The sequence below is a fragment of the Equus caballus genome, chromosome 16 (assembly GCF_041296265.1).
Source record: "Equus caballus isolate H_3958 breed thoroughbred chromosome 16, TB-T2T, whole genome shotgun sequence".
Classification (NCBI taxonomy): domain Eukaryota; kingdom Metazoa; phylum Chordata; class Mammalia; order Perissodactyla; family Equidae; genus Equus; species Equus caballus.
The window spans coordinates 12118803-12131559 of NC_091699.1; the positions used below are offsets into that span (position 1 = coordinate 12118803).

The 12757-nt window shown below is 49.4% G+C and overlaps 1 protein-coding gene across 2 annotated transcripts in view; it reads left to right on the top strand.

The window, feature by feature from the left end:
* Positions 1 to 12757, top strand: part of EEFSEC (eukaryotic elongation factor, selenocysteine-tRNA specific) — a 260481-nt gene that overhangs the window by 186148 nt on the left and 61576 nt on the right. For both annotated transcript variants that reach the window (XM_023619866.2, XM_023619867.2), the window contains exon 5: positions 2334 to 2990. In XM_023619866.2, the coding sequence (XP_023475634.1) occupies positions 2334 to 2990 (657 nt within the window). The remainder of the gene's footprint in view (positions 1 to 2333; positions 2991 to 12757) is intronic.

The following is a 12757-nucleotide window of genomic DNA, read 5'->3' on the forward strand; positions in this document are numbered from 1 at the left end:
TACTGGTAATGTTTTGGTTCTCGGGGTGGATGGTGGGGCCGTGGAAGTCTATTATATTGTAATTTAAATCAGTACGCACATGGAGGCAGGGACTGCTGGAGCTGTAACCAGCGATGCCAGTACAACAAGGTTCAGAGTCACCTGAGGACAGGAACCAGCTGTGTTCTGAGTGGGCAGGGAAGCCCTTCCTGGTGGTGCCCTGAGAGCCAGGAGCCTGATGGGCAGAGCTCGGAGACATAGGGAACCACGGTGTGTGCAGGGGTTCTTCAGGCTTCCTCTGGCTGCCGCTTAAGGGGTGGGACAACGTGGGGCGCGAAGAGCTGTTGAGGTGGGCCGCGTGAGGGAGCCAGGCCATCAGGAGTCCCTGGTGGGGCAGCAGAGGGGGTGCCAGGAGGCGCGGCCACCCCCACCCGCCCTGGGCAGCTTTTGCTGTGGGGGTTGGGCGACTGATTCCCCATATAATTTCAGTTGTCTCGAGAATCTGCCTGCTCACAGCAGCTATGCCCAAAAGGTTTGACAGTCATGATGTAGACGAGAGGGACCCAAGAGGAGGTTGGTGCCAAAGAATTGCATCATGAGCTGTGTTTCAGAAAGCTGCCCTGGCGGAGGGAGATGACGTGAGTGCCAGAGGACAGCTCACCAGGCGGCTGAGGCCTTAGGGGAAGAGTTGATTTGGGTCCTACCTCGCTGGCAGACACTTAATGTAAGATAATCTTCTCCAGTTACTCTGAGATGCATTCCTGAAAATCTTAGTTTCCCATTGCCCTGACAGAGGTGTTTTATGTTTCTCTTTGATTGATCTTGGCTGTGGCTTTTGACACTGTAGTTCTCACTTTCCCTGCCCCCTGACCTCTTGGTTAGGTAGTTAATGATCTGTAAACAAACACTTGGGTGTTGTGGCTCTGCAAGAAAGGACCCGGGCTCCTACCCCTGGCATCAGTACCAGGGAGAAAATGAGTGTTCCGCACAGCCGGCTTTGTAGGTGTGGCTGCTTCCAATCTAATGGTCAAAATTGTCTTTAGTTTAACAATTTGCCAGGGCAGATTTTGAGAAATATGTTACGCATTTCTCTGCTTTGCTGAGCAGAAACCTCTGATTGTGATTTCGCCTCATCTCTGCTGCAGTGGATCTTAGTGGAACATTCGTTCATTTCGTGAATGTTTCTTTCAACCTTTCTGTTTCTGTTCCTGATTTACAAATTGTCGGTGCAGAAGTCCTCCTGGTGCAGTAGTCAGTGTGATAGTCTAGAAACAGATAAGATCGGGTACTCCTTTGTCTAAACTCCTCAGTGACTTCTGGCCTGCCCTCACCCCCCTGCTGCAGCCCGACTGCCTCTTTGTTTCTTTCTCACACTTGTCAGACCTCTTCCAGTCTCGGGGCCTTTGCACGTCCCACTTCCCCCACTTAGAACCATCTTTTTCTGGACCTTCTTACAACTTCTTGTGATCAGGTCTTAGCTCAGACATCACCTCTGCAGAGGAGTTCCCTGACCACCCATCCAAAAAAGCCAAATCCTGCCCTCACCTCAGGCCTTCTCTGCAGCATGTTCTATATAAAAGATGTTTTATGTAATTATAATAGTTATATATATTTACACACATAAAATGTTATACATCGATCTTATTTATATTAATATAAATTTAGTTAATATTAATGTTATTTGTAATTTTCTTCTTGTTGTTTCTGGATATTAAGCTCTTTGAAAACGGGCCTCACTCTCTTCCTACCCCTAGAGCAGTGCCTGGCACATAGTAGGCCCTGGGACTATGTGCTGACGAATGAAGAGCAGCCTGGCCTGGAGAAGCTCTCAGGCAGGCGGGTGCAGGATGGGCAGTGTTGGCACCGCAGGCTGTGTGTGACTCAGAGGGGCTGAGGTGGCCCCAGGGGAAAGGGACAAATCCTGGGCCGACTTTCCAGAGCAGTGGTGTTTGGCGTGGGCTTTCAAGCACAGGTAGACATAGTTTGGTAGGTTGAGGAACTGGGAGGCCATTCTGCATGGGGTGGCAGGCCTGTACAGAGGGCTTGAGGCAGGAAAGTGCCAGAATGGAGCTTGGGGTGGAGCAGGGACTAGAAAGATGGAAGAAACTAAGGTAGTGTAGGATTTGGTTGCTGTGACCACTGCCCGCATCCTGGACTATGGTCTTGGACCTGGGCCTCATGGAGCCTACTCTGTCTAGGGTGAGTCTGACCAGCCCCACGGCTCCCCTCGGCTGGCACACCAGGTGCCGGGTGAGTGTTGGCGGCCCTGGGACAGGGCTTTCTCCAGCTGGAGCCCCTCCCCCCAGGCTCAGGTCACATTGATTTCAGAAGCTTTCTCTCTTGCTCCCGACCAGGTGGTGAAGAAGGTCAAGTCCATGCAGATGTTCCACATGCCTGTCACATCAGCCATGCAGGGAGACCGGCTGGGCATCTGTGTCACTCAGTTTGACCCCAAGCTGCTGGAGCGTGGCCTGGTGTGTGCCCCTGAGTCCCTGCACACTGTCCACGCTGCTCTCATCTCCGTGGAGAAGATCCCGTATTTCCGGGGGTCCCTGCAGACCAAGGCCAAGTTCCACATCACGGTGGGCCACGAGACAGTCATGGGCCGGTTGATGTTCTTCAGCCCCACGCCCGACAGCTTTGACCATGAGCCTGTGCTGGACTCCTTTGACTTCTCTCGAGAGTACCTCTTCCAGGAGCAGTACCTATGCAAGGATTTGGCGCCGGCAGTGACAGACAGTGGTGAGGCCGACAAGAAGGCGGGCCAGGCCATAGAAGGCCGCTGCCCCCGGCAGCAGTGGGCCCTGGTGGAGTTTGAAAAGCCTGTCACTTGCCCTCGGCTGTGCCTGGTGATCGGCTCCAGGCTAGATGCGGACATTCACGCGAACACGTGCCGGCTGGCCTTCCACGGTGTGCTGCTCCATGGGCTGGAGGACAGGAACTATGCCGAGAGCTCCCTCCCGCAGCTGAGAGTATACAAGCTGAAGCAGAAGCACGGCCTTGTGGAGCGGGTAAGAGCCCCTGCTCGTCACCCTCTCTTGTCAGGCTCAGGGACCGGGGTGGACACAGCTTGGCATCTGTGATGAGAACCAGGAGGACCTCAGAGACATTCTGGTCCCAACTTCTTAGTTTTTAGACAAGGGAACTGAGGCCCAGAGTGGTTGAGTGGCCTAAGTTCTCTCAGCCCATCAGTCAGAGAGCCAGGGCCTAAACTAGGCATGGGAGCCCCACTACACCCATGCTGGCCCTGCTGCCCCTGCCCTGCACGTGCTTAGGTGGTGGAGGCAGCCTGTGTAGTGCAGGGCAGGCCAGCCTCCCACAAGCCCATTTCACACAGTAGCATTGCACCTGCACCAGGGGCCAGCCACGTCAGTGACCTCCCTGAGCTTTGGATGGGAGGCTGGGCCCTGCTCTGCCACCCTGATGGCAAGGCTCTGGCTCTCATGCCCTCACTGGGGACTGAGCCTCCATCCAGGTAGGGTGGCTGTTGTGTCTGCCCCAAGCCAGTCATATAGAGGGAGGGAGCAGGGCTGGTCAGTGTAGGCCAGACCAGGCCAAGTCTGTCCCCAGCCTGCAGGGTTGGGGAGTGGGGACTGATGATAGCAGGGGATGCCAGAAAGCAAGAGGTGGGAAGGTACAGGAAGATGGCACTGGGGCAGGGTCCAGGCTGCTGGCTTTCTGGGATGCCTGAAGTTTGTTGGCACGGCACATGGGTCTTGAGAATGTGGGTGAGCCAGTCTAGTTTACAGGCCTGTCATTAGGGTGGACAGATGTGGTGGCCTGGGAGCCTACCAGGATCCTGAAGTCCTGGAATCACCTTCTCCCATTGGGTAGGCCCGCCCCCCATCCTTCCCCGACACCCCCATCATGTGTCGCTATAGCCCTAAGTGGGAATCCATGCCTGCTGGGCCCCAAATGAATGGGCGGACAAACATCCTGACCTTACTGTCCCAGTGACTGGCTCCCTGGGTGTAGCCCCTGTGAGTCAGAGATAGCTGTGCGTGGTCCTGGGACTTGACTGGGCTTCAGCTGACTCTGAACGCTGCAGTGCTGAGACCCCAGGGACTCAGGTTTTTAGCAGGGTCTGCCCTGAAGCTTTGGCAGGCCCTCTGGTCCTGTTCTTCACTCAGCAGAATGAGGGTTACCCCTCCCAGTCCAGCCCTGCCTGAGTCAGCACAGGCTCCAGCGTGATGTCTGAACCTGAGCGGGTGAGCCAGTGAGCGAGTGAGTGGCACTCAGGAGCAGGTCTCCAGGGCCTTGGGCTTTACATGGTGTCAGGTTTCCATTACCCACCCTCCTCCCCGTCTTTTTTTTTTGGTGGTGGGGGGGAATATTGGCCCTGAGCCAGCATCTGTGCCCATCTTCCTCTATTTTATATGTGGGACGCCTGCCACAGCATGGCTTGATAAATGGTGTGTAGGTCCGCACCCGGGATCCAAAGCTGCAAACCCCAGGCTGCCGAAGCAGAGTGCATGAACTTAACCACAATGACAGTGGGCTGGTGCCCCCTCCCTGTCTTGCTCACGTCTCCCAGATCCCCAGGTTTTCTTCTCTGGAATGCTCTGTCATTGTAGATGCCTCATTTTTCCTCCTCCTTGTCTTAGGATTCTTCCTTAGTGCCCAGGCCCTGGCCCCTTCCTCTCCCAGACTCCCCCTCCTGTGGGGAAAGGAGAAGAAGCCCCTCCCTTACTCACTCACAGGTCCGGAACTCAGGATCCTTAGCTCCATGAACTCAGGCCTCCCACTTCGAGGCATAGCCAGCTCAGCTGGGCCAAGCTGGGACACCCTGCATTTCTGCCACGTGTGGCCCCTGGGCTGGGTCTGCATCCCACCTCTGCTGTTCACAGAGGGGACTGTCCCTCTGTGAATGCTGGTTCCCTCATTTGCAGACCAGTGGTATATACCTAAGCTCCCAGGGTCACTGGGAGGCATCGAGTGCAGACCTGTTCAAAGTGTACGGGCCTGTTCAGGGGCTCCATCAGCCTTAGGCCAGCCCTGAGATGCTGATTGAAGATGAAGGTGATAAAGTGCGTGTTGCTTGCTTGTCTAGCTTGATTTGTTAGCAGTATCATGGAGCATAATTATTCGACAGTGAAATCTGTGTCACGGAGTAATGTCTTACTTGCTGTGTTCCTGGATCTCATTGCCCCATGCAGGCCTGGTGAGGGTGCAGCAGTCATCTCCTTCAAGAACGGGGAGTCTGCGTTTGTGAGGAGCAAGTAAACATACTGCCAAAATCACTCATGCCTACTAAGCAGTGGGGAGGGGGCCAGGAGACATGCTGACCCAGGCCCTGCCTCCACTTTGGGGCATCCCCGGGGCTACCAGCCTTCTCCTGTTCAGTCCAGGGAGGCTGGAAGTGGAGGCATAAAAGCCCAGGCTTCCAGTCAACAAATCCCATGTTGACACCCCAAGCAGATGCAACTCCCTGCAAGCAGGGCCTGCTTCAGGGGCGAGGGGTGGGTGCTGCGGGTGTGTGTGGAGGGTCCTGTGAGGGAGACTCCTACAAGGAAGGAAAGGGCGTGGCTGCCCAGGCCCCCCAGTCCCCTAAGGCTCTAGCTGAATGCTGGGTGCAGGCTGTCGGCTGGGGGCCCTGTACTGAGGTTCCCTTCTGGGCTCAGGGGCAGGAAGGAGCCTGCCTCCTGCCTCCGTCTACCCCTTCCCTACTCTGTTCAGCTCCGACTGTATGCTGTTTCTAACTGCATATATTATTTTGAGTCCTTACAAAAACCTGAGGAGGAGGTTGTTACTTTTCCTATGTACTTTAAAAAAAAAAAAATTAAATAGATCACTTGCTTCCTCCTAAAATTATGTGTAAATATTTCGGAGAAGTAATGTATGCATAGGGTAAAAAATAATTCAAACAAGACAAAAGTTACACAGTGAAAGCTAGTTTCCTTCCCACTCTGAACCCAGGCCACGAGATGGCAGAGTCAGGATTTGACCCTAGGACTGACTGGCCTCTGAACCCTTGTCTTTGCACCGTGTCGGGCAGATTCTTGCCCAGTGAGTTGAGAGACTGCGTGTGCTCCTGAGAAGCTGGAGTCTCCTTGGTGGGAGACTTTCCTTCCTGGTTGGTAAGCATTGAACTTGGGGACCACACGGATTGGGCTCAAGCCCTGGCTGTGCCATGTGATAACTGTGTGCCTTGGGCAACATTGTACCTCAACATCCTCATTCATCTGAGGGGCAAATAATGTTGACTTCATAGGGATGTTCTGGAAGAGCCACTGTAGCATATGGCTTCGTATATGAGAGTCAACTCCAGCTCAGGTGCAGCAGGAGGATTTCCTAGTGCACTTGTGAGTACAAGTTTGGGCTGGCTCCCAAGGGCAGCCCTGTTTGCTGTGAGCAGGACTCAGAGTGCCCAGAGATTGTCAGCTTGCTAGGTTGGCCCTGGTCTGGGTCATGTGGCAGACTGGTAAAACGCCCAGGTCCCAGCCTCACCGCCTCCTAGTGTGGACACGGGGGTGGGCCGTGAGACTTCCCTGTGCCTGGGGATTGTGGCAGTGCCGCATCATGGAGTGGGTGAAGGCGAGATGAGGGGGACATGTAAGGTTTGGAGATCAGTGCTTGGCCCCTACTCTGTGCTTGCTCTGTTTATTATTATTAATGTTCAAGCTATTAGAGTCAGAATAATAGGTTCTGGAGCTTGGGGCCGGAATGATATTCCGCTCTTTTCCCCAGGACTTCATTTTCCTCTCCCTCTCCCCCTCCACCCCAGTCCTGTTGGGTGCCACCCAGGGCTGGTGAAAGTGGTATGTTTGGGGAGGTGGCTAAGAGTCAGGCTGACCCATAGGTGTGGTTGTCCAGGGCAAGGAGTGCCCTGTGCTGACCTTTCCCCAGTCGTGCTTGGCTGCCTCCAAAAATTCCTGGACACGTTGCAGCTACCACTCAACTTCCTGGGCATGACTCTATTCAAAGAAGTTTCCAGGAGGCCAGAGTGTCTTAAAACAATCTAATCTGGGCAGAAAATTCACCACAGTGGGGAACCAGCTCCAGCTGTCACTCTGTGATGCTGGGCAAGGTCATTGTGTCTGCTCTGCAAGCACAGTCAGCTTTCTGGGGGCTCAGCTTGGGCCTCCAAGATGTGCTCAAGTCAGAGAGAAGGAAGGCCCAGCCCTCTGAAAATATGTGTTGAATGGACTCTTCCCCCCTGGGAGGGCTTTGGGTATATAGGCCTTCCCAGTCTGTTGCCTGAAAGGTGTTATTATTCATGTGTTCAGATATTTGCTGAGCTTGTGTGTGTGCCAGGCACTGGGGATGCAACGAGACGGACAAAAATTCTTGTCCTCACAGGGGAGACTGACAAGGAACAGTAAATTAGGTACTTTCAGGTTGTAGTAACTTCTAGAAAGAAAATAACAGAGTGAGGAAAATACAAAATGTTGAGGATGGTGTGTGGCACATAGAAGAAGCCAGCTGCACCCCTCCCCAGCTCTCCTCTTACTTCCTGTGCTCTGCGTCACTCATTCCCACTGGAGGAAGGTCAGGCACCCTCGCAGATGTGGCTTCACTCATTGGTGTCACCTAGAGCCACTGTGGCCTGTGGGCCACATCCAAGGAACTGGTCTTGCCCCAAATCTAGTCATCTTAAACAAGCTTGTTTTCTCTGGATACTTTTTTTCAGCCGCTTCAATCAAACATGATTTAATTCACATACCATTGGTGAGTGGCTTTCCTCGCTTAGCTAATAAATGAGCCACTCGGAATCTCACTTTGGTTGCAGCCTCATTCTCTTTTTTTATTTTTGTGAAGAAATTCTGCTGTGATGAGATACACTGTTTTAAATTTTCTCATTTTTCTGACCATTGTTTTTCTGTGAGCTGGGAGTATTGTGATGAAAGTCCCGGTTATAAACTTGTACACACCAAACATATCAAAACAGAACATTCAGCAGTAGTCATTCAAAAAATACTTCTATAACAGCTACTCTGTGCCATTTTCAGGCTGGGGATATAATAGTGAATAAGAAAGACAGAGCCCTCTCCTCGCGGGACTTAGATTGCAGTTGTACCTGTGGCCACAGAGAAAACCCTGAGAGTTTTTTTTTTTTTTTAGATTTTTATTTTCCTTCTTCTCCCCAAAGACCCCCAATACATAGTTGTATATTTTATTTTAGTTGTGGGTCCTTCTAGTTGTGGCATGTAGGATGCCGCCTCAACATGGCCTGATGAGCGGTGCCATGTCCGCGCCCAGGATCCGAACTAGCGAAACCCTGGACTGCTGCAGCAGAGTGCGCGAACTTAACCACTCGGGCATGGGGCGGGCCCCCTGAGAGATTTTTAAAAGTAGAAATCATGAGCCATTGAAAGTAGAAATGAAGAATTTATATACATATATGGATATAGATATATATGTAGTGTGTGTTCATTCATTCTTTCATGTGTTTTCTGCTTGGAAATAGCAAGCAGTAAATTGCTGTTCATTTGGTTAAGGCTGTTTCTCATACTGTTGTATAATGTTGAATCCCTTAGTAATAACTTTTCTCTCTTTTTCAGTTTTCTTGTGGTCTTTTGATTACATCACAGAGAAAACCTTAGATTACTTTAAAGGTGACTTTCTGAAAAAATTTATTTTATTGAGGTCAGATTGGCTTATAATATTATATAAATTTCAGGTATACATTATTATATTTCAGGTTCTGTATGGACTGCATTGAATTCACCACCAATAGCCTAGTTTTTATCCATCACTGTACACATGTGCCTCTTTACCCCTTTCACTCTCTCCCAACGCCCTTCCCCTCTGGTAACCACCAATCTGTTATCCTTATCTATGTGTGTGTGTGTGTGTGTTTATCTTCCACATATGAGTGAAATCATCTGGTATTTGTCTTTCTCTGTCTGGCATGTTTCGCTTAGCTTAATGCCCGGAAGTCCGTCCGTGTTGTTGCAGACGGCACAGTTTCGTCTTTTTTTGATGACTGAGTAGTATTCTAGTGTGTGTGTATATATACCACATCTTCTTTATCCATTCATCCCTTGATGGGCACTTGGGTTGCTTCCAAGTCTTGGCTATTGTGAATAATGCTGCAGTGAACAGAGGGGTGCGTGTATCTTTTCGAATTAGTGATTTCGTGTTCTTTGAATAAACACCGAGAAGTAAGGTGGCTAGATCATGTGGTATGTCTATTTTTAATTTGTTGAGAAATCTCCATACCATTTTCCATAGTTGCCACACCAGTTTGCATTCCCACCAACAGTGTATAAGGGTTCCCTTTTCTACATATCTTCTCCAACACTTGTTATCTCTTATCTTGTTAATTATAGCCATTCTGATGCATGTGAGGTGGTATCTTCATTGTAGTTTTGATTTGCATTTCTCTAATAATTAGTGATGTTGAACATCTTTTCATGTGCCTGTTGGCCACCTGTATATCTTCTTTGGGAAAATGTCTGTTCATATCCTCTGTCCATTTTTTGATCCAGTTGTTCATTTTTTTGTTGTAGAGTTGTATGTGTTCTGTGTATATTTTTGAAATTAACATCTTGTCAGATACATGATTTGCAGATATTTTCTCCCAGTTGGTGGCTTGTCTTTTCGTTCTGTTGATGGTTTCCTTTGCTGTGAAGAAGCTTTTTAATCTGATGTCGTCCCAATTGTTTATGTTTTCTTTTGTTTCCCTTGCCTGAGTAGACATGGTATTCAAAAAGATAATGCTAAGACCGATGTCAAAGAGCATACTACCTGTGTTTTCTTCTAGGATTTTTATGGTGTCAGGTCTTACATTTAAGTCTTTAATCCATTTTGAGTTAATTTTTGTGTATGGTGTAAGAAGATCGTCTGCTTTCCTCTTTTACACATGGCTGTCCAGTTTTCCCAACGGCATTTACTGAAGAGGCTCTCCTTTCTCCATTGTATGTTCTTGGCTCCTTTGTCGAAGATTAGCTGTCCGTAGATGTGTGGTTTTATTTCTGGGCTTTCTGTTCCGTGGATCTGTGTGCCTATTTTTCTGCCAGTACCATGCTGTTTTGATTACTATAGCTTTGTAGTACATTTTGAATTCAGGGAGTGTGATACCTCCAACGTTGTTCTTTTTTCTCAGGATTGCTTTGGCTGTTCTGGGTATTTTGTTGTTCCACATAAATTTTAAGATTCTTTGCTCTATTTCTGTGAAGAATGTTATTAGAAGTGCATTGAATCTGTAGATTGCTCTAGGTAATATGAACACTTTAACTGTGTTTATTCTTCTGACCCATGAGCACAGAATACCTTTCCATTTCTTTATGTCTTCTTCAGTTTCTTTCAATAATGTCTTATGCTTTTCGGTGTATAATAAGTCTTTCACCTCCTTGGTTAAATTTGTTCCTAGGTATTTTATTCTTTTTGTTGAAATTGTAAATGAGATTGTATTCTTGATTTCTCTTTCTGCTACTTCATTATTAGTGTATAGAAGTGAAACTGATTTTTGTATGTTGATTTTGTACCCTGCAACTTTACTGTGTTCGTTAGTTATCTCTAATAGTTTCTCTTTTATTTTTTGTGAGGAGATTGGCCCTGAGCTAAAATCTGTTGCCAATCTTCCCCTTTTTGCTTGAGGAAGATTAGCCCTGAGCTAACATCTGTGCCAATCCTCCTTACTTTATGTGAGACACTACCACAGCGTGGCCTGACAAGCAGTGCGAGGTCCACACCCGGGATCCAAACCTGCACACCGCAGGCGGCCGAAGTGGAGCGTGCAAACTTAACCAGTATACCACTGGGCCACCCTGGCTAATAGTTTTTTGGTGGATTCTTTAGGGTTTTCTATATATGGAATCGTGTCGTCCACAAAAGGTAACAGTTTTACTTCTTCCTTTCCAATTTGGCTGCCTTTTATTTCTTATTCTTACTCAATTGCTCTGGCTAGGACTTCCAATACTATTGAATAAGAGTAGGGAGAGTGGGCATCCTTGTCTGGTTCCTGGTCTCAGAGGAACAGGAAACTGTTCCTGAAAAACTGAAAAGCTTTTAGTTTTTCCCCATTGAGTATGATGTTGGCTGTGGGTTTGTCATATATGGCTTTTATGATGTTGAGGTGCTTTTTTCAAGGTGCCTTTGACACTCCTGTTACCTGCTAATCTGCATTTTGAATAACTAGAAAATAGGGCCAAAATTCAAATCCATTCAATAGAAACACTATGTAACTGGGATTTGATTCGTTTTTTCATTGTATTTACTTTTACCATTAGCGTCTGTTGTTTACGGCAGGTGACTCTTGTTTTCTCTTTAGGGTACCATGTGAAGTTTCCCTTTCAAGCATATGTACTTAAAGAAAAGTATTAGGGGGCTGGCCCCATGGCCGAGTGGTTAAGTTTGCGTGCTCCGCTTTGGCAGCCCAGGGTTTCAGCAATTCGAATCCTGGGCGTAGACATGGCACCGCTCATCAAGCTGTGCTGAGGCGGCATCCCACATAGTACAATTAGAAGGACCCACAACTAAAAATACACAACTAGGTACCAGGGGGCTTTGGGAGAAAAAGGAAAAAATTAAAAATTGAAAAAAAAAAAAGAAAAGAAAAGCATTAGGTAAATAATAGTACAAGCATGCAAAGATCTTTAGTACAAAATGATACAATAGTACATTGTATACAAAAATAGTACAAAAATGATGAGGGGTGAAAGGGTGTGTCAGAATTGAGGCTGGAAACCACTGGGCCACATCCCTGGAGGTCCCTCCATCTTAGTTACTTTCCGATTCAGACCAGTCGCCCCTCTCTTACTGAGCTGAGGGCAGAGCCTCACAGAAAACAGATCTTCCTAGTGGAGGACAGACCCATGCCTACGTCAGAGGGACACTCAGAGGGCTGCAGGGACCAGGAGAGGAGCAAGGAGCTCTGCTGAGGTGGGAGGAGGTGTCTGGGCAGGGAAAAGCACAAAGAGCTGGTGACCTTTGAGCCGTGCCTTGTCACTGGTCAGAGGCTGGGGGTGGGGCAGAAAAGGGGAAGCGGAGGAGGGGCGTCCCAGGTGCAGGCACTATTTCTGCGTTTGGGAACGGGCTCTCAGCCCCAGGCAACCGAGAGCTGGAGCGCAAGGGAAGGGAGCTCCAAGAGGCAGGTGGGGCCAACCACTGAAGCCAGCCCCTTTATCCTCTAGCAGGGAAATGGTACAGGTTAGGGGCTGGAGGAGGCTGGGGCTCCGTTCAACTTGTGCTGGAGAAATCCTCTGAGCAGGGCCAGCCGGAGCAGCCTACGGAGAGGATGTCCACCCAAGGTCCTCAGCCTCATCCCCCATCATGTAGACTTCTGCATTCCTAGTCTCATCCTGAGCCCTGGGCACCCTCCATTGAGTTGAGTGGTCTGGCTGCCACTAAAGTCACTTACTCTGTGGAGCTCTCTTTCCTCAGTTGTAATGATCTCATGCAAAGAGGTGGAGCAGATGAGAGCTCAGTGCCCAGGACAGTAAATGTCCTGCACCGCCTGCTGTGCTCCGTTTCATATCTCCAACTCTTGCCACATCCCAAGGGGTCCTCTCGCTTCCTCATCCGCCTCCCTCCCTGCCCTGGCATTGTACATGGCTCCACTCAAATCATTTTCTAGAAAACAAAGGTGTCCTGCCAACTCTCACTCAAAAACCTCTTTAGGCCCACCTCACTGCCAGGATAAAGACAATACTCACACCTTAGTGTACCGTGGCTGGCTCACTACTAATTGTGAAGTCGAGTCCCAAGGCGTGGCAGGCCAGGGATGCAGGCAGACAGGGCTGAGCAGCCGCCACCCTGATTGATACCCACCTGACCCAGAGGAGCGGGCAAGCATGGCAGCATTTTCAGGCTGAGGCCTTGGGAAGCCCAGGGT